Below are 21,845 nucleotides of genomic sequence, written 5' to 3' on the forward strand. Positions count from 1 at the left end.
GCTGAGAGGGGGATCGAGTCGCTTCAAAGACCATTCTGGAGGGTGCTGCCCGTTTTGGCGCGGTACTGGCGTTCCAGTTGGACCTCTGATTCCAAGGGCCCTCGAGTCCTCCCACCCACAAAAATCCCCTGTACCCTTCTTTCCCGGAGTCCGCATTGGTTCTTCCCGCAAAGCCGGCATCTCCCTCGCGACACTTCGTCACTTGTCACTCACCTGCTCGCAGCCAATCGGTACCCATAGGTTGGGCACCTCCTCCTCCGAGAGAAGGCGGGGCTACTTCCTGCGCGCCTATGAACGCGCAGATTCACAAGAGTGGGGCGGGCCTGCAGCTGTGAGCGAGCCAATCAGGGGCCACCGGCGGTTGGCGGCTTGAGAGGCGGCTAGTCGCGCGCTCGCTTTCCCAAGATGGCGGCCGCTAAGGACGGTTGTGGATTAGGAGAAGTGGCCGCAGGGAACGGCCGGCGGCTCCACCTGGGGATTCCTGAGGCCGTGTTTGTGGTAAGAGGCACGCTGGTCCTCAGGATCTTGGCGTAGGCCCCGCGGGCAACCCCTTCCTTTCTCGCCTCCAGTCCGGCTTTGACTACGGGGGAGGAGTGGAGGTGATGGACCTGGGGGAGCCCTTCGTCCGCTGTCCCCTCGGCGCCTAGACGCGCTGAACTGTGCCGGGACCCGCCCGGGGAAACGCGGTCGGTGAAGGGAAGGGGGCGCCGGGCGTGAGGCCTGTGGGGCGGGGCGGGGCGGTCTGAGGGGCCGCCCCCCCCCCCCCCCCCCCGGGTGCCGGTGTTCACCCTCTGCTACTGGGAAAGGGAAAGGGGGAGGCGGCGAGAAGCCGGAGAGAGACTCAGCCTGCAGGCTGGAGCGACCGGCGGTTTTGGTGACTTAGGGTACAATGAGTAGGCAGAACAGCTGGTGCCCAGGTGTGACAGTAGGAAATTTACCGGTGCGTTGAAGGGGCGCAGTGGCCTGCCGCCTGGCCGGAGTGGAAGGAGACACCGATGGGAAAGTAGCGTGGAGGCCGAGTGCGAAGGCCTCGTGTGTCCTAAGGAATCGAGGCTGTGTGCAGTAGGCACCGGGCTGTCGTTAGAAAGTGTCTACGGAAAGGCACGATGTGGTCATATTTGGTTTTAGGTACGTCATTCTAACGCTGGAAGAGAATTAACGGTGTGGAGTTGAGAGAGGAGGCAGGGAATGCAATTTGGAGGCTTCACAGAACAGGGAGTTAACGGAAGTCCAACCAGAGAGAAGCAACTAGATGCTTTCAACACTGTTCTTCCATCAGGCTGCTCTAGAAATGGTTTTTGAAAACTGAGTGAGAGAGAACCCGACTGGCCTTCAGCCCAGTATCCTCCGTCTTTCCTCACTCACTTCTGACTGAGCTGCTGTAAAGTCTTAATGAAGTGTTCTCGACCTTTTGGGTTGTACCTATATTGCCGTATCTCCACCTCTTTGTTAATGATATCGTACATCGTTCGATGGACCCAATTTATTCTTTATTTAGACCACTTTTATATACACTCTATTGCATAGTTGCATTTGGTGATTCAATTTTGTAGTTGTTTTCTTTTGTTATTATTTTGTACCATTTATTTCTTTCCATTCATTTCCCAACTAATGGTGACAAGAGACAAAATTTGTTGACTGCCAGGCGCTTTCCTGATGCTTTTACAGAACTCTGGGGGGGCGAGTATGATTATCATTTCCATTTTGTAGATGATGAAACTGGGGTACTTAAGTAACTTGCCCCAAGTCATAGTGCGTAAGCAGGTGACGGAGGATTTGAACTTGGGCAGTCTGTGGAGCACCAGAGCCACTATTTATACATTCTGCTCTGCCAGTGGGAGGAAAGTGAGGTGGTCATCTTGGCTCAGTGTCATTTCTCCTAGTCCTAGCACAGCGCCTGACACGTAGTATAATCTCATAACTAGACGTTGAATTCAATTTCCACAGTGCCTTGAACACTGCATTCTTGGTCCTCAGCGAGAGGTGACTTCAAAAATCTAATTCCAGAGGATACACTTTATCTGACACTTTATAAAGTCTTATCTTAAAATGCCATTTCCCCCTAAAACTGCTATGGGTTATTTTTTCTAGACCTTTAACTTTCTACCAGTATGACATAATATATATGCAATCTAATATAATATATAAGCAGCCTAATTTTTATGTATTATTTGAATAACATGTACTGTAGAAAGAACATTGGCTTCTAAACAGACCAGGGTTTGAATCCTGCCTGGACTTCCCAGTTACTGCCTCATGTTGAGCATATTATTTTACCGCTTTAAGCCCCAGTGGCTTTAAGTGTAATAGGGATAACAATGCTTAGTTGCCGTGGGAAGCAATATGTACTTTCAGTATTCCAAGTAGATGCTGAATATGTATTAGTTTCTTTGATGATAGGAGGTAGTATACTGTATTGGTTAAAAGACCTCATCCTTTTCTCCATTCCCACTGGTGCAGTAGTTTGTTTTCTTTGCTGGAATTGTCTCTTTCCCCTTTGCCTAGTGGCTGACCTCTTAATCTCTCAACATCTAGTTCAGATAGGACCTCTCTGTAGTTTTGCTTGAGCACTACCACTACCCCAAGACAGAATGCTTGGCACTTTCATCAGTTCCCTCAGCTGATTGTATTATACACATAGCTAATGTTTGTTGAGCACTTACTACCTGTCATGTATTCTTCTAAGCATTTGACATATGCTAACTCATTTAATCCCCTGTGAGGAAAAGGTATTCTCATTTTACAGATGAGAAAGTTGAGGCAAAGAGAGAGGTTCAGTAGCTTCCCCGAAGTGAACACATCTAGTGTGTGGTGAAGCCAGGATTCAAACCAGGCAGGCCCTGTGTTGTAGCCACAATGCTGTGCTGCTACAGTTAATTCTCCTTGCTAGACTCTAAGCTCCTAGTAACGTTTACCATGTGCTAGAAACTTTAATTTAGATCTCTTTCCTGCAGTGACCCTTCTAGGAAGATGTGTCTCCATTTTACATGCACAGTTCAGCCATTGCCCCCAGCCTCACCTTTTCAGTTTCTTTTGCTGTGTTAGACCGATAATTTTGATGGCCTCATGGTTCACTCCCTTGCTGTGTTTCTTTTTCATTTGCTTCTTGTCTTGCTTTAGCTGAAATATTCCCTTATAGCTAGTAAGCATGGATAAGAGTAATGATCTAGAGATTGCAGAAACCATAAGGTAGTTGAATTTAACGTACAGTGAAGGAAAAAACGTTCTTTTAAGTGCTGGAAAGCTCCAGTAGGATTGGCTTAAAGCTTCCATATATTTTCATCTAGTTCTTGATCCTTATTTAATTAACTAGCTTTTCTTTAAGGACCAGGATGTAGTATACGTTTTAAAAAATGCTATTCAGTTTGACTACTTTTTTTTGCGTAATTATTCCTGTTACAAAAGATTGTTCCGTTTGCCTTTCAGGTTTATTTTATTTTGACCAGTTGATACTTAAGGAGGTGTTTGTGGCTTGCCTTGGGAACCAAATGACCATATTTAACATGATTTCAGTGGCAGAACTTGTTGAATTAAAAATTTTAGTCGAGGGGCACCTGGCTGGCTCAGTTGGTAGAGCATGTGAGTCTTGGTCTCAGGGTCATGAGTTCAAGCCCCATGTTGGACATGGAGCCTACATTAAAAAAAAAACTTAGTCGATAATTTTGGCATACAATCTGAGTTGTTTTGTGGCTGGGGCATGTGACTAGGCAATGTGTTTGTTGGTAATTTTCATTACCATTTTCATTTCATTACTAGGGCCACCTGGGGGTGCATAAAGCAGGTAAAGTCATCTTTCTTTCCCTATATATAAATAAAAAGAGGAAGGCGGAGGAAGAATACATTGGATACATAATGTATGTGCGATGTCTGAAATGCTTTTTATAACTACTTTTTAGTTAAAAACAAGCCTTTGGAGAAAGGAAATACAAGCTTCTTTTTTTTCTTTTATGTTTTAAAGATAAAGTTGAAGCACTCAAAAATCAGCTTAGAGGTATAAATTCTAAAATTTGTCATGTGTTATTTTTGATAATAAAGGAAGATGTGGATTCCTTCATGAAACAGCCTGGGAATGAGACTGCAGATATAGTACTGAAGAAGCTGGATGAACAGTACCAGAAGTATAAGTTTATGGAGCTCAATCTTGCTCAAAAGAAAAGGAGGTAAGTGTAAAAATTTACAAGAGGTTTTTTTTTTCTTTTTGGTTAATCTTGTATGGCTTAAACTTTTTAAGAATTAAGGCATAATTTACACATAATGAAATGTCCAGGGGTGCCTGGATGGCTCAGTCAGTTAAGCATCTGACTCTTGATTTCAGCTCAGGTCATGATCTTAGGTTGTGAGATCAAGCCCCACTCGGGCTCCACACTGGGTGTGGAGCCTGCTCAAGATTTTCTCTTTCTCCCTCTACTGCTCACATGCACGCGCGCTCTCCCTCTCTCTCAAAAAAAAAAAGGTCAGATCTTGAATTTTAGTTTGATGAATTTTCACAGATGGATCCACTTCTGTAACCATTGCCCAGATCAATATGTAGAACATTCCTATCACTGTAGGAAGTTCCCTCCTGCCCCTTTCTGGCCAGTCCTGCCCACTCCCAGAGCTGACCACTGTTCTGATTGTTTTCACCATAAATTTGTTTTGTCTGTTTGTGAGCTTCATATAAACGAAAGCATGTAGTAACTACTATTTTATGTCAGGATTTTTACACTTCGTATAATGCTTTTAAGAGTCATCCATGGTTTTGTGTGTGTCACTGGGTTAATTTCTTTTTACTGCTGAATCTTGTTCCATTGTATGTAGGTACCACAATTTTTATCTATTTTTTTTCTATGTGATGTGCTATTTATTTTTTAATTTATATCCAAGTTAGTATATAGTGCAACAGTGATTTCAGGAGTAGATTCCTTAATGGCCCTTACCCATTTAGCCCATCCCCCCGCAGCCCCTCAGGCAACCCTCTGTTTATTCTCCATATTTAAGAGTCTCTTATGCTTTGCCCTCCTCCCTGTTTTTATGTTAAATTTGCTTCTCTTCCCTTATGTTCATCTGTTTTGTATCTTAAAGTCCTCATATGAGTGAAGTCATATGATATTTGTCTTTCTCTAATTTCACTTAGCATCATAACCTCCAGTTCCATCCACGTAGTTGCAAATGGCAAGATTCCATTCTTTTTGATGGCTGAGTAATACTCCATTGTATCTATATACCACATGTTCTTTATCCATTCATCCATCAATGGACATTTGGGCTCTTTCCATACTTTGGCTATTGTTCATAGTGCTGCTATAAACATGGGGGTGCATGTGTCCCTTCAAAACAGCATACTTGGATCCCTTGGATAAATACCTAGTAGTACAGTTGCTGGGTTGTAGGGTAGTTCTATTTTTAATTGTTTGAGGAACCTCCATACTGTTTCCAGAGGGGCTGTACCAGTTTGCATTCCCACCAGCATTGCAAAAGAGATGCTCTTTCTCTGCATCCTCACCAACATCTGTTGTTGCCTGAGTTGTATCTATCTATCTATCTATCTATCTATTTATCTATCTATCTATCTTTTAAGTTTACATCCAAGTTAGTTAGCATATAGTGCAATAATGATTTCAGAAGTACATTCCAGTGATTCATCCCCTATGTATAACACCCAGTGCTCATCCCAAGGGTCTTCCTTCATGCCCCTTGCCCATTTAGCCCACCCCCAACCCACAGCCCCTCCAGCAACCCTCAGTTTGTTCTCCATATTTAAGAGTCCCTTATGTTAATGTGTTTTGTATCGTAAAATCCTCATATGAGTGAAGTCATATGATATTTGTCTTTCTCTGACTAATTTAGCTTAGCATGATACCCTCTAGTTCCATCCAGTTTGTATCTATTTTTATCTATTTGCCTGCCAATGGACATTTAGGTTGTTTCCCCATTGCGTTTGAAGTCTTTGTGCATGTGTATGTTTTCTTCTTCTGAGTAATTACCTAAGGTTAGAATTGCTGACCTGTAAGTATAATGTTCAATTTTATGAGGAAACTGCCAAAAGTTCTCCAAGGTGGCTATACCACATTTCACTCCCACCAGCAATGTATGGGAGTTCCAATTGTTTCACATCCTTGCCAGTACTTGGTGTGTTATTAGTCTAAAGATGGTTTTGAAAACATAATAGAATGAATATTGAAGACCTTATTCCAAAGCACCTAGGGTCATAACATCTTAAATCTCTAGTTCATCCTTATTTTTCTGATGAGATGAGAGATGCATAGAGGTTATGATTTTCCTGAAATTTCATAACTAATAGGCATAGGACAAATGGATCCTTGCTTTTACTTGTTTATTTCCCTGTATTTTTATAGTAGCTTATAAAGTCAGTTCACTGTAGTAAATATTTGCGGATATCTGCTGTGCACAAACGCAGCCTTCTTCTGTCAGTTAAATATTTATGGAATTCCGACTAGGTGCCAGATCCTGTTTGGGTGAAATCAGGTCCAGTATCTGCTCTCAACAGGGACACAGTCTAGTGGCATGATAGATATGTAAATAAGATAAGTACATAAAGTATAACAGTCAAGATACTTCGGTGCAAAGGAATGAGTTAGCAAAGGAGAGGTGTGATCTGGAGGGGGGCAAGGAGGTTCAGGGGAAGCTTCCAAGAAGAGCATATGGCTCTGTAGAATTCTGAAGGCTGGGTATGAGTTTTGGAGGCAGACTAAAGGAAGGAGGGTCACCTGGGCATAAGGTGCCATTTATGTTAAAGTGCAAAAGTTTCTTTAGACATATTTTCTCATATGATTTTGGTGACAGGGTAATTGAATATGGGCTGTGTATTAAATAAGATGAGAAGTTATTGACATGAACAGATAGAGAATGTTAGCAGAAAAAGGCAGGATAGAAAACACTATGGTATGCTCTCATTTTGGAAAAAAATTGTGTATGTACACAAATATTTGGAAGTACACTAATGGTGTATTAACAGTGATAATCTTTGGGTGGTGGGAATATGGCATTTTTAGAAATTTGGTCATCTGTATTGTTAAATTTCTACAATATTCATATGCTGCTTTTTTAAAGTTTATTTTTGAGAGAGAGAGAGAGAGAGGTAGCGTGAGTGAGGGAAGGGTAGAGAGCGAGGGAGTGAGAGAGAATCCCAAGTAGACTCTGCACTGTCAGCATGGAGCCCAATGCAGGGCTCAATCCCACAACTCTGGGATCATGACCTGCGCTGAAACCAAGAGTTGGACACTTAATGGACTGAGCCACCCAGGCGCCTCTCACATACCGATTTTGTAATAAAGTTTATTTTCATTTTAAAAAGAAGAATAAAGCCATTGGATTTCAGGTCACCCACAGGGAGGTTATAGATAGAGAAGAAAATGGGCCTCAGGATCAAGCCCTGGGAGTGAGGAGGAAATTTGTGTATCAAAGTTATATTGCTAACTCTAGTACTGTGTGGTATAGTAGGGTACTCACTCCAGGTTTATATATGCTCTAGGCCTGAATGTGAGGGATAAAAATTGCAGTGTGCACCTGCAGTCTTCCTAATTAGGTACATTTGGGGTATATCAGTTAACAAAACAGACAGTCCCTGCCCTTGGAGATGTTGCAGTCTAGTGGAATGTAGATAGTAAACACACAGTTCAATAGAATTAATATTTATTGTGCACCTAATATGTGGCATCATCCTAAATACTTAGTATATATCAGTGAACAAAACAGATAAGAATTTGTGTCCTCATGGAGCTGGCATTCCAACCAGAAAACAGAACTAGAGTATACAGTAGGTTAGAAGGCAATAAATGCAAAGGAAATAGAAGATGGAGTAAGAGGGTGTGTGTGTGTTTATGTGTATGATATATGTGTGTGTGTGTATATATATATGTGTGTATATATATATATACACATACATCTATAAAAAATTTTTGAGGATGTGTGACCTTTTGAAAAAAAACTCACAGATGAACCACATAGCCTGGAAATACTGGAAAAAAATAAGAAAACGTCAGGTATTACTGTAAGAATACAGTCTATAATACATATCACATATTATATAAAATACATGTTTATTGATTTTTATGTTATCAGTAAGGCTTCCAGTCAACAGGCTATTAGTAGTTAAGTTTTTGAGGGAGTCCAAAGTTATATGTGGATTTTTAAAAATATATGTTTTCTTGTTTTTTTTAAGTTTATTTATTTATTTTGAGAGAGACAGAGAAGGAGCATAAGCAGGGGAGGGGCAGAGAGAAGGAGAGACTGAATCCCAAGCAGGCTCTGTGCTATCAGCACAGAAGACTGACTCGGGGCTCAATCCCACGAACCATGAGATCATGACCTGAGCCAAAATCAATAGTCAGATGCTTAACCAACTGAGCCACCCAGGCACCCCTATACATGGACTTTTGACCATATGGGGGAATTTTGTCAACCCTGCATTGTCAGAGGTCAACTGTATATTGGATACTAATCCTTTTAAGTTATATGGGTGAGAAATTTTTCTTCCTTTTGTGATGTCTTTTTTCTTATGGTTTCTTCTGATGAGTAGTTCTTAATTTAAATGTTTTCGATTAAAATTTCCCTTAATATTTTTTTGTGTCTTGCTTAAGAAATCCTATCCTTATATTTGTGTTTAAAAAGACAAACTTCTATGTTTTCTTATAAAAGTTTTAAAATTTTGCTTTTTACGTTTAACGTCTTAATCTAGAAATTTATGTATGGTGTGTGGTAGGCTTTCAATTTCTTTTTTTAGTGGATATACTGTGGACATAGTATTTGACTCAGCACTATTTAATTGTAATGTTGTGCAGTTTAACAATCTTTTTCCTTACTAGTCAGTGCTTTTTTGTATCCTATTTAAGTAATACTTGCCTATCCCAGGTTCATGAAGATATCCTCTTCATGTTTTATTCTTTAAGTTTTATTGTTTTATCTTTTCACATTTAGATCTTTATAATCCATGGGTTATTCAGAAGTATGTTGCTAAATTTTGAAGCAGTTGTGAAACTTTCTAGCATGTTTCTTTGTCCTCTCTCTTTGTCCTCTCAATACTATAAATCGGTAGTTGGATCTAAGGTCTTAATTGTATTCAGGGTTTTTGTGGTTTTTTGACAGTACTGCTTCATAGGTTTGTGTAACGTTTTTCCATTAAGAGGTACATAGTATCTAGTTGTCTCTTTTTATGATACTCCATGCTGGATCCATTCGTTGTGAGTTGCAAAATGATGTTCTAGTTCAGTTATTTTTAAATTTATTAATAAGCTGGTATACTTCTATAAAGAGAAGCATCCCCTACCTATTATGTGGTAAAGTAGCTGCAGGAGATCAGCTCACTTCCAAGTTGCTTCCCTCGCAGGGGTCATCCCTGTGGTCCCTGCCACCCTCAGTGGCTCTCCGCTGCCTTCCAGCTAACAGGGTGTGTGTTTTCTCTGGCTGTTGGGACGGTTACAGGTGGGAGGGCCGGTCTCCTCTCTGAACCTGGGACAATTTGTATCCCTTTTTAAAACCTTTTTAGTCTACATTATCAGGCACATGCAGTTTGAGAATTACTATGTTTTGGTGAACTTAACCCTATATAAAATAATGCTTATTGTTTCAGGTCTGTTTTGTTGAATGCTTACAGCTGTTCCAGCTTTTTTCGGGTAACATTTTCTTGATGAATCTCTTCTGTCTCTTCATTGTCTACCTGTTTATTATTTCTATTTAAGGGTGTTCCATGGAAACAACATAAGGTTATTGTTTTAAACCTAGCCTTTCTTTTCAGATAAACTAATTTTTCTTTTTGGGTACTTTTGATATCATCATCTCTTTTGTTTTAATTCACTGGAATTTGTGTGTGGCTATCTTTTGTCTTTCTTACCGAGCTGTATGTCTGCTTTCTTTTAGTATGGATATAGCTGTGTGGTTTGCCTTTATCCATAGAGGATTTTGCTTTTGCCAGGAGTGTTTATTGTATACAAGCCTGTTCCTGTTCTGGCACTTAATATGCGAGCTCCCCCACTGAGCTGCTGGGTGGGGGGTGGAGGGCAGGCTTAGGTCTGCAGCCCACAGTGGCACCTGACTCATGATGCTTACTTTTCTGTAGGTCTCACTGCTCAACCCAAAGCCTTTTCCAGTTTTTTACCCTTTAATTTTTTTCTGGAACTTCCCTCACCTCTGATATCAGCTATGCAACAAAAACGATTTTTTTGTGCACGATTGAGTTGTTTTGCAGCAGATGGCTCTATGTAGTAGTTTGCATACTAACCTCTGTCTTTACATATGCTGTAAATGGTTCCTTGCAGCCTGTCATTTGTCTTTAACTTCACCTTCAGTATAGAAGTTCTTTAGTATTTCATAATTCTCTTGTGGTAATCTCCTAACACCTGAATTGTATGCCTTTTATTGTTCTTTAACCGGAAATTTTGTGATTATCATTTTTTGCATTTTTTTCTGTTAATTTTTTTCTCCTTTTGGGATTCCTGTCAATATAGATGTTGATGCTTCTAATTCTGCCTTCCATTTCTCTATTATTTCCTCTCTTCTGACTTTGGTAATTTGACTTTTGGCGATTAGATGGATGTCCATGAGTTCCTTATTTGAGCCATTACGTTTTATACCTAGTCATTCTGGTTGGTTCTTCTTATAGCTACTTGTTTCTTCATATTACCAATAATCCTTTTTTTTGCTCTCTGAGGTATTTTTAAATACTTATTGATAATCTAATCTTTTAGTATTTCATTTTGTTTCATCTGATGGACATTGTTGAATTTAATTGTCTTTTTTTATTGTAGTTGTGTTTATCAGATTATCATTTCTTTTCCCCATCAGCTCACATTCCCTCAGGGATACCAGTTACTTTGGCCAGTCATGGAGTAATATGGAGGTGGGAGTAATTTAAGCCCCTCCTGGTGAGTAGGGGTAGGAAGAATGCTGTTAGTGTTATAGTCTAGGACACCACCATTGGACACATGTCCCTTCTCCCCAACCAGGTGACTTGGTCTCTGAGGATTCTTTTAGTTCCTCCGCCCTTGGCTGTCTTTGGTGTCATCACTCCTGGGAGTAGGAGTGAGGGGAAGGGGATGACTGGGGACCAGTATTTGTCTTCTCAGCTCCTCAGCCTGACCTCTCTGCTTCTGGTCAGTTCTACTCTTTTTCCACCCCGTAGCAATGACAGAGTAGGTAAGGTGATTCACCCAGAGCAATTTAGATGGAGGAGAAAACACCTAGAAAGTTCTCCTTTAGCTGTACTCCCCTTTTGAAGATTTGGTTTGCTTCCCTTCTAAGCCTCCATCTCCCTTCTCACTCCGCTACCCATTCCTAGAACTTAGAGATTTCTGTTGTTCATATAATAACAATGACATAGAACTGACCCAACTGTCCACTGGCAAGAGAGTAGATAAAGAAGATGTGCTATATTCAGAATTTAATGTTACACAGCTGAAAATGAATGAACAAGTCTTAGGAACCTAACTGAGTTAAAAAAGCAAACCCAAGAAAACCACATATAACACGAGATTGTATTAAGCCAAGAAACCTGCAAAGAATATATTATTTGGGGATGTACGTAAATGTGATGAAACTCTTGAAAAAGAGAAAAAGGGGCTGTAAGCATATGGTTCAGGAGAGCTGCTATCTCTTGGGATGGAGCAGACTGGGGAGGGGTGGAGGTTCCTAAGTTGCCTGGGGCTGCAGCTGATTGATTTATATATGCTCCATAATTTATGTATAACATGTAATATTTTTACATACAAAAATATATGCTAGAAATCATTGGCATGACCAAAAAATCTTTATCTGAACATTTCTTCTTATGTTGTATGTGTATCAGATATTTTACAAATATAGCTCCTTAACATTTACCTATATCAACACAGAATACAAAAGTAAGCAAAATTGGAAGATCTACAACATCCATATTGAATTTGTAAAGAGTTCACAAAGCATTATCCTTCAAACTAAGTAAAAAACATAAATGCTAAGTATGTGTTTCTAGATTATTCACTGGACTTTATTTCCAAAAAGCAATCTACACATTCAGTGAGTGCAATCCCTATCAAAATGACACCAGCATTCTTCACAGAGCTAACAATCCTAAAATTTGTATGGAACCAGAAAAGACCCCAAATAGCCAAAGTAATGTGGGCAAAGAAGAGCAAAGCTGGGGGCATCACAATCCCAGACTTTAAGCTGTATTACAAAGCTGTAGTCATCAAGACAGTATGGTATTAGGTGTCTGGGTGGCTCATTTGGTTAAGTGTCCAACTTCAGCTCAGGTCATGATCTCGCAGTCTGTGAGTTCGAGCCCCATGTCGGGCTCTGTGCTGACAGCTCAGAACCTGGAGCCTGCTTCGGATTCTGTGTCTCCCTCTCTCTCTGCCCCTCCCCCGCTTACGCTCTGTCTCTGTCAAAAATAAATAAATGTTGAAAAAAAGACATTATGGTATCGATACTGTTTTTTTTAAGTAGCAAGCTCTTCTACCACACTTCTTGCCAGGTCAGTAGCACAGGGTAAAATAAAGTTTTCCGTGCTGCTCTTCATGCATGCTGTGGCTTCCTTTATATAATAAGTATATTTTCTTTGTTTATCAAATTTTCATTTAAATTCCAGTGTAGTTAACATACAGTGTTATATTGGCTTCAGGTGTACAATATAGTGATTCAACACTTCTATAATAAGTACATTTTCATCATCACATTTAAATTTTGTTTACGTACCAATCTCCAGTCACGTTTAGTTAAATGCATTCTGAAAGAACCACGGCTTTGTTTCTGTATCCTTAGTTTGTTTTGTTGCAGATTCCATTGTGATTTGACAGGGACCCCACATTCGCACATTTTTCCATGCAAAACATTTTATGACCTTGGGCAGCCTCTAATCATCACAGAAAAGAGCTAACCTTCAGTGCCAACAAAATAAAAAATGTTTCATTCTTTCTTCGAAGTAACTTTGAGTGTTTTCAGCATATTTTTATCTCTTATTTTCTTGTCAGTGACATTGATGTCACTTGGGACAGTTGCTAGTAGTTTCGTTTTTAAGATTAATTTTTAATAGATGTTCATTTTTAGAGCACTTTTGGAGCACATCTCCATAGCACAGTTGAACAGAAGGTACAGAGGTTTCCCATACACTCTGTGCCTCCCCAAACATGCAGAGCATCCCCCATTCTCAACAGCTCAACAGCCTCCACCAGAGTGGGATATTGACTACAATTGAGGAGTCAAGGGGCTCCTGGCTGGCTCAATCTGTAGAGCATGTGGTTCTTGCTCTAGGGGTCGTGAATTCGAGCCCCACTTTTGGCATAGAGCCTAACTTAAAAAATAAATGAATGATGAACCAATACATAATAATAATATATTTTTATTAACTAAACTCCCTAGTTTACCTTAGGGTTCACTGTTGTGTTGTATATTCTGTGGGTTTTGACAAATGGATGGTTTTAGCAGTCCTCAAAAAGATATCGATAGAAAATGCAAAGCCAGTAAGACTGTGTCCTAGGGTTTTTCTTGCCTGCAGAACACTAAGTCAACCTTTTTCTTATCCACAGGCTGAAAGGTCAGATTCCTGAAATTAAGCAGACATTAGAAATTCTAAAATACATGCAGAAGAAAAAAGTAAGTGCATTTTTGTTTATAAATGTGAATGAACCAGAATACTTCAGCAGAAATTCATCTTCCTTGACTCCTTGGTTACTGGTATTTGAATGTGCTGGTAGATCCAGTCTGCCGCCTTGATTCTTATGTACATGTGCAGTGTGCTTCTGTGATAAATGTGGCTTTGTGGCTTGTTTTTCCAAGTCAGCTTTAATTTTAGGGTCTACACATCTTGGATTATTTTACTTATATGGAGTATTTATAAAACTTAAATGCAATTTGAAATTATTTTCTTTTTAAAATTTTTTTAATGTTTGTTTATTTTTGAGAGAGACAGAGAGAGCACGAATGGGAGGGAGGGCAGAGAGATAGGGAGATGCAGAATCTGAAGCAGGCTCCAGGCTCTGAGCTGCCAGCACAGAACCCGACGCAGGGCTTGAACCCACAAACTGTGAGATTGCAACCTTAGCCAAAGTCAGACACTTAACCAACTGAGCCACCCAGGCACCCCAAAATTATTTTCGATACAAAAAGAAAATACCTTATTTTGAGGTAACAGCATCTAAGGGTTTTTGTTGTTGTTGTTCTCCCTAAGAATAAGGAGTGAGTCCAAGATTTACAGATCTGCAAAGAATCTTAGAAATTATGCTTTGGGTTCTCATTTCACAGTTGAGGGGACCATTACAGAGAGGTTACACTTGACCAGTGTCACATAGCTGGTTATTGGCAGAACTGGATTTGAAAATGTGCTGAGTCTTAATCCCATACTCATTAGAGGCTATAAAGATTAAATTTTATAAGCATATTATATTTAATAGATTATATGTAGGTGTATATGTATATGATTTATTACTTGACAGGATAACTGTATTTCTAATACATTATTTTATGTGGTGAAGTTTTTTTTAATATCATTTATTGTCAAGTTAGCTGACCTACAGTATAGATAGTGTGCTTTTGGCTTCGGGAGTAGATTCCCATGATTCATCACTTACATACAACACCCAGTGCTCATCTCAACAAGTGCCCTCCTCAGTGCCCATCACCCATTTACCCCTCTTCCTCACCCCTACCCCCATCAACCCTCAGTTTTTTCTCTGTATTCAAGAGTCTCTTATGGTTTGCCTCCCTCTCTGTTTGAAACTATTTTTCCCCTTCCCTTCCCCCATGGTCTTCTGTTAAGTTTCTCAAATTACACATATGAGTGAAAACATATGATATCTGTCTTTCTCTGACTGACTTGTTTCACTCAGCATATCTTCCAGTTCCATCCACATTTTTGCAGATGGCAGGACTTCATTCTTTCCCATTGCCAAGTAGTATTCCACTGTATCTATAAACTCATGTGGTGAAATTTGTAAGAAACTTCAGAAAACTGGTTGGTTGCGCATGAAGCACTGATGAAGTAATAATTGCTGACTCTTGCATAGCACTTACTTTGTGCCAGGCACTGTTGTGTGTGTCTGTGTTTGTGTAAAGTCTGCTCGCTACAGCCTTCAGAGATGTAGGGACAATTTTCCTAATTTTACAGACCAGGAACCTGAGACACAGAGAGGTCAAGTGAAATGCTCAATTTACACAGGTAGTAAGTAGCTGATCCAGAATCCATCCCCCCCACACGCAGGTGTCTGGCTCCAGCGTTCATTTCTATTGCCACTACACTTAGTTGGCGTGATGGTACAGTTTTCAGTGACTTAGGTTCAGATCTGTGATCTCTCCTTTATAACCTTTTTAATTAAACTGACCTATTTACAGTACTGTCATTTTTTTCCAAGGAGTCCACCAGCTCACTGGAGACTAGATTCTTACTGGCAGATAACCTGTATTGCAAGGCTTCAGTTCCTCCTACTGATAAAGTGTGTCTGTGGTTGGGGGTAAGTAACCGAAATGACCACAGCTTTCTTGGCTTACATTTGTAAACCAGCATGGTTTTCCCGGCATAGCAGTACTGTTTGAGCTGGGTAAAGTGCCCATCTGTCTTTGACGCTGGAAGGAACAGAGGTGGAGTTCAAGGGGTCTGTACTGGAGACGGACTGAGGTGAGGAGTGTGGTGAGCTGTACAATATGCTCGGGTCTCTCCTGGTCAAGACAGAACTACCTGAAACCCTCATCCCCTTCCTCTCGTGCTGTATCGTTTAAATCTAACAGAAGGAAGAGCAAGAGAAGTAAAATGGAAAGGACTGTTGAACCTCCGATAAATGTTTCTTCCCCATAAGAGTTTATTAGTTCTCTCTAAAGTTAAGGGGAAAAGATGATTAAAAAACCTTGAAAATGGAGTCCATTTTTTAAACCGTATATTTCAATTTTAGACAATTTCATAGGCCTTGTCTGTGATTTTTCCTGCCTTACTCCTCTCAGTCACCTGACCAGACATCCAGGCCATTCCTGATGGGCCAGGTAACTGTCCACAGGTCTCATTACCCCAGGCAGGTTCTCATACAAAGTAACAAGCTACGTGTACAGCTCCAAAGTGTAGAGATTTTCTGAAAACTAAACAGTAATAAGAGTGTCAGTTGACTCGGGAATGAGATTGGGGTCTGGGATTTAAGAGACATGTACTTCCATTGAATTTTTTTTTGTCCTATTCGAATTTGTATACAGTTTTCTAACTGTCACAGATTGGGTTATTCAGTCAGTAAGTATTTATTTATGTAGCACCTACTTTGTGCCAGACACTTTCATATTGTCTGTCTGATTTAATCCTTACAACCATCTTTTGAGTAATTTTTAAATTCCATTTGTCAGATGAGGGAAGTGGTTCAGGAAATGCCCAGTGTAAGTCAGGTGATGGGAAGAGTTCAGTGCTGGAGGAGGTTTGGTTCCCCACCTCCAGAATGCCCGCATCTCTAAGTGTAGGCAGTAACACCAGAGCTTCAGAATTCAACACAGTCACTTTGTCTTTGCTCCTAACATCTGTTGGAGGTAGGAAGGGGACAATAGGGGCTGCTGGGTGGTTCAGTCGGTTAAGCGTCCGACTTCAGCTCAGGTCATGATCTTGCTGTTCGTGAGTTCGAACCCAACGTCAGGCTCTGTGCTGACAGCTTAGAACCTGGAGCCTGCTTCAGATTCTGTGTCTTCCTCTCTGCCCGCCCCCCTCTCAAATATAAATAAAATCATTAAAAAATATTTGAAGAAAAGGGGACAGTAAAAGCTTGCCATTACTGGATCAAATTACATAATATATATGTATTTGAAAACTTTTAAATTACTTAAGCTTAAGCTCAGAAACAACTTTCTTTTTTTAAATTAAATTAAAATTTAATGTTTATTTATTTTAGAGAGAGAGAGCACAAGAAGGGGAGAGGCAGAGAGAGGGAGGGAGACACAGAATCTGAAACAGATTCCAGGCTCTGAGCTGTCATCAGAGACCCCACGCGGGGTTCGAACTCACAAAATGTGAGATCATGACCTGGGCCAAAGTCAGACACTTAACTGACTGAGCCACTCAGTCGCCCCAGAAACAGCTATTTACATTGATTCAAATGTGGGGCACCTGAGTGGCTCAGTCGGTTAAGTGTCCAACTCTTGGTTTCAGCTCAGGTCGTGATCTCACAGTTTATGAGATGGAGCCCTGAGTCAGGCTCTGCACTGATAGTGTGGTGCCTGCTTGGAATCCCCTCTCTCCCTCTGTCTCCCTCTCTCAAACTAAATAAATTGTAAGAAAATAAATTGATTCAAATGTAATACAATTTACTGTCATCATGGAGGTTGTAGAAAGATGGAATTTGATGTTTGATCACTGGTTTTTCTCTTAATTCTCCTGTTTACTTACTATCTATATGAGTGTAGGCAACCTGACCTCTTTGAGCCCACATTTTCTTAGCTGTAAAGAAGGTGGTAACTTGACTGACCAGGGTTGTTTATGAGGAATAGATGATGTAGTGTATGTAAATATATTCTCTAACCCAGGGATCAATAAACTTTGTGTAAAAGGTCAGAGAGTAAATATTAAAAAAAATGTTTTTTAACGTTTATTTATTTTTGAAATAGAGTGTGAGCAGAGAAGGGGCAGGGAGAGAGGGAGACACAGAATCTGAAGCAGGCTCCAGGTTCCAAGCTGTCAGTACAGAGCCTGATGTGGGGCTCGAACTTACAAACTGTGAGATCATGACCTGAACCAAAGTTGGATGCCCAACCGACTGGGCCGCCCAGGTGCCCCATGGTCAGAGAGTAAATATTTTGGTTCTGCAGACCACACGGTCTCTGTCACGAGTACCCAGCTCTGCCACTGTGGTGTGAACGCATAAGTGAATGGAGAATATCTGGAGTCCAAGAAAACTTCTAAGAAAGGGCAGCTAGATTTGGCCTAACCCCTGCCGACCCTGTGAGACACTGTGTGAATGTTGAGTAATTGTTGTGACTTTCTCTCTCCAGGCTAATGTGATGCTTGAATATGATATTGATGAAGCCCAGGCATTGTTGGAAAAGAATTTATCGACTGCTACAAAGAATCTTGATTCCCTTGAGGAAGACCTTGACTTTCTTCGAGATCAATTTACTACCACAGAAGTCAGTATCCTTTCTTTAACTAAAAGCAAAGGGAGGAAAAGAGAAAGATGATTTTCAACACTCTTATTTGCATTACTTTGATGAGAAGACTATCCTTATTCCTGGGCTAATTTGAAGTTGCAGATTTTATGAGAGTGATAAATAACATATTTGGAACTAATACTGAAATAAGTTTGTAGATAGGTTAATCTGACCTGAGTTGTGAAGGTTTGGAAACTGCAAAATGCATAAGCGTTTTTCTTTCAAATATTTTTTCAAGATGCCTTCATAGCCAGTTGAATAGTTTAATCCGCAAGCATTTATTAAGGGTCTCCCATGTTGCTGCAACTGTGCTAAGCTGTATGGGGCACAGGATGGTGAGGGAATCAGTGCAAGAAAAGAGCGGCAGAGTCTTGCTGTGTTAGAACTAAACATGTATAAAGCTACATCATAATTTCATAGCAAAATATAAGTTCATTTCGTGTATGCCACGCCAAGGCAATATAAAGTTAGGGAAAGAGATATGAGCTGGAATTAGTGCAAAGAAGACTTGGGGAAGTTAGAACTTGGTTTGTTTTGAAAGGCAGTAGAGGGTTCAGACGAGCAGAGAAGAGAGGTGGAGGCAGGTGTTCTGCTTAGGGAGGGGGCAGCTGTATTGAAACCCAGCTCTGTGCCTCTCCTTTCTGACTTCTCTCTCCTGGTTCCTATTGCGGACACTGGTCCCACACACTCCCCAGGACAGAAACTCGGGAGTTGCTCTCCACTCCTCTTTCATCACCAAGAGCCAACCAATCACCAGATTCTTGTCAAATTTCCCTTGTAAACCTCTCTGTCCATTGTCTCCTTTTGGCCTTCCAGAACCTAGACTAAGTAGTTTTATAGTCTGTTTTTCTCCCATCTCTCCTTCACACTATCTCCAGTGTGAATTTACTGAGTCATGCATCCTATTTTTGCTCCTCTGGTTGCGATAGAGAACTTCAGTGGCTCCCTGTTGCAGGAAAGGTATGCACAGAGGCCCTGAGTGAAGTGTCCCATACCGTCTTACCTTGTGCCCCTGACCTCTTCCTGCCCCAGCCTCCCCACCCCGCCCCGTGCACCTGGGTTCCAAGTAGCCCCAATCGGTTCTCCTCACTGCCCCCTGCCAATGTGCCACACCCTTTACATTTCCACTTTGTTCCTCCCACCTGGAACAATTTCCCCCTATTTATGTTTCTGTGGGTTACTCCTTCATTTCCTTCCTAGTACAGTTCAAGTATCAGATCATTTCTATACCTGTTCAGATCCTCAGGGTGTTTTATTGTTTCTCTGTGCTTACTTAGCGCTTTGCACTCAGTACTTGGTTTTCTGTGCCAGGTCGGGAGCACTGCAAGCGTGGGAGCTGCACCTGTTCTTTTCTCCACGGCATGTGGCACGCGGCACACAGCGGCCGCTGAGTACTTGGGTGACGGAAGGCAGGCCTGGTGGAGGCCTAGAGCAGGGGCTGGGATGGGACTCGTGATGTGGAGATTTGATCCACAGAAGTCCAGGGAAATAGCTATCAAACTCGTAGAGGATAACATTGGAGAAAATCTAGATGGCCTGAGTTACACTGGTGACTTTAGGATACAACACCAAAGGCATAGTCCATGAAAGAAATCACTGATATGTGAGGGCCTACACAGGGTGGTGCTTGTGGAAAGGAAAATAAATTGAGTGAATGTCCTATTAAACCAAAGGGGGGGTAAGAGATGAAATTATTGATAATTGAATTGTACTAATTTAAATATTGCCTGTAAGGATATGGTGTCAACAGTCTTTGAAATTTCATGGATGAGGAGCTATCTTTAAAACTGTTGACAGTGTCAAGGACATGTTTTGTCAAGTATAAGGCTTCAGTTGGCTACATATGCTAAACAGTTGTTGACTTGAGGCCTTGACTTTGTATTGGTGGAATTTAGTTCCAGTATTTTCTTAGCAAATGGTATTCTAGCAAGATAGCTCACAATCCTAGCTGTTACCGGTATTTTGTGTGCACGATTTCTGATTCAACATGTGAGTGAATACTTACTTAGTCATTGCGTATGTTATCTTTAGAATTGCATTTGCATTTTCTTTGACAATTCTTGCAGATATGGCCAGGGTTTATAATTGGGATGTAAAAAGAAGAAACAAAGATGATTCTACTAAGACCAAAGCATAATGCTGGCAATTAAAAATGTGGTTCAGTTTTCAAAACATGTTATTTTAAGTACCCCAAAGTTTATCCCTAAAGGTTGACATTACTTTGACTGATTTTTTTGAACAGTAAGAGCGGTAGTTAAAACTTTAAAAAACAAGATAAACATTTTATTATAAAAACAAAGTTAGTTTCAAATATTTTGTGAAATTAGCAGTAATTTAATTTTTTTATTTCCAACAAAGTAAATGCTACTTTCATCTTTTTGTTGTTGTTGTCGGTCATAAACAAAGTCTTAGCTGGAATGGCTGAAAACTGTGAGGTATACTCTTGAACCTAATTCCGGACACTAGCACAGTTTACTTTTTCTTTATTGGCTGATATTACTCTTACTTGATGTAGTTAAACCAGTTTAGAGGTAGGAAAAGCACTTAGTTTAAATATTTCCAAACTTGTTTTCTTTAGTACATGTGGGGCTTTATGGCTCTCTGTTGCTGTTATTTGTCTTATATAATGGATTTTCATGAAGTGCTGCTTAGCCAATAGCTATCTATTATAATATTCTGTACTTTTAAGGAAATGGTAATTGGCCTTCCTAAGTAGTAAGAGGGCTATTGAGACGCTTTTTCTTACCCCATAGAAGTACACAGTGTCTTTGCAATGTCAACATAAGGGAGATCTTGGCCAACGTGAAACAACAAAATTCTTTAGCCTCTCAAAACTCTTGGCTAAGGCAATTTTGTATTTCTTAACAGTTCTCCAAAGCAGCTGAACAAAAATGTTAAGCTAAATATAAATCTGCAGTGGTTGAAAAGATTTGTGAGCTTTTTTTATTCATGATAAGACCTCATGGGAAGACTAGAAAATCCCTGTGGAAAGCCGTTGGTACAGTGGCTAACGCTGGATGTAGAGATTCTGGTAAAAACACAAATGTATTATTCCATCTCCATGTAGAGAACAAAATATACTCGTACAATGTTTTGTAGTTGTATTTCATGATATTAAAACATTGAAGTTAAAACTGCGGCCTGGCACCTTTTTTTCACATTATTCTTTCTAAAGTTAACATGTATCTTTTCACATATTTGTAAAGCACGTTTACTTCACCTTAAAACCAGCATGTCCCAAGAACTTATGTTTGTAGAAATAACACAGAATCCCTTTGGAAGGAGTACAGATCAGCAAACAATTGAGTAGTTAAATCTGAAAGATACCAAAGTTCCTTAAGTCAGTTTTTTCATAATTTTAAATTTCCGTATTTAATTTTTGAACTTTGTAAACATCTTGAGATATTTTAAGTGCTACTTTTCCCCAAACCTTGTTATGGTAAGTATATTGTCACAAAATGTCCTTGTTAATATTAGGACAGGAATGATTTGGTCGGTTGAAGTCCATGAAAATTGAACTGAATATGAAGAAATGCAGCTCTTTAGAGATATGAGTTAAAATAAAACTTAAAATTCAACAAATATATATAAGCATCTCTGCCAGATCACTTCTCTTATAGGGGTTTACAGTTTCAGAATAACATAACCATCCTGATTTGACATGATATTTTCAAGCTTAATATTAGTACAGTATACCCAGAGAGGATATGGGCAAAAGAGTTCCTTCAAAACTTGGTCTGAATAATAAGTGTGTTGGAAGTGAAACATATTGA

The 21,845-nt window shown here is 40.2% G+C and overlaps 1 protein-coding gene across 1 annotated transcript; it reads left to right on the forward strand.

The window, feature by feature from the left end:
- The first annotated feature begins 330 nt into the window (after positions 1-330).
- Positions 331-21,206, forward strand: VBP1 (VHL binding protein 1). The gene is made up of 6 exons (XM_043570430.1): positions 331-498; positions 4,036-4,160; positions 13,497-13,563; positions 15,318-15,416; positions 17,917-18,055; positions 20,139-21,206. The coding sequence occupies exons 1-6, from the start codon at positions 406-408 to the stop codon at positions 20,207-20,209; spliced, it is 594 nt and encodes a 197-aa protein (XP_043426365.1). The 5' UTR covers positions 331-405; the 3' UTR covers positions 20,210-21,206.
- The last annotated feature ends 639 nt before the right edge of the window (positions 21,207-21,845 follow it).

Source organism: Prionailurus bengalensis, chromosome X (assembly GCF_016509475.1).
Source record: "Prionailurus bengalensis isolate Pbe53 chromosome X, Fcat_Pben_1.1_paternal_pri, whole genome shotgun sequence".
In the NCBI taxonomy this organism is placed as follows: domain Eukaryota; kingdom Metazoa; phylum Chordata; class Mammalia; order Carnivora; family Felidae; genus Prionailurus; species Prionailurus bengalensis.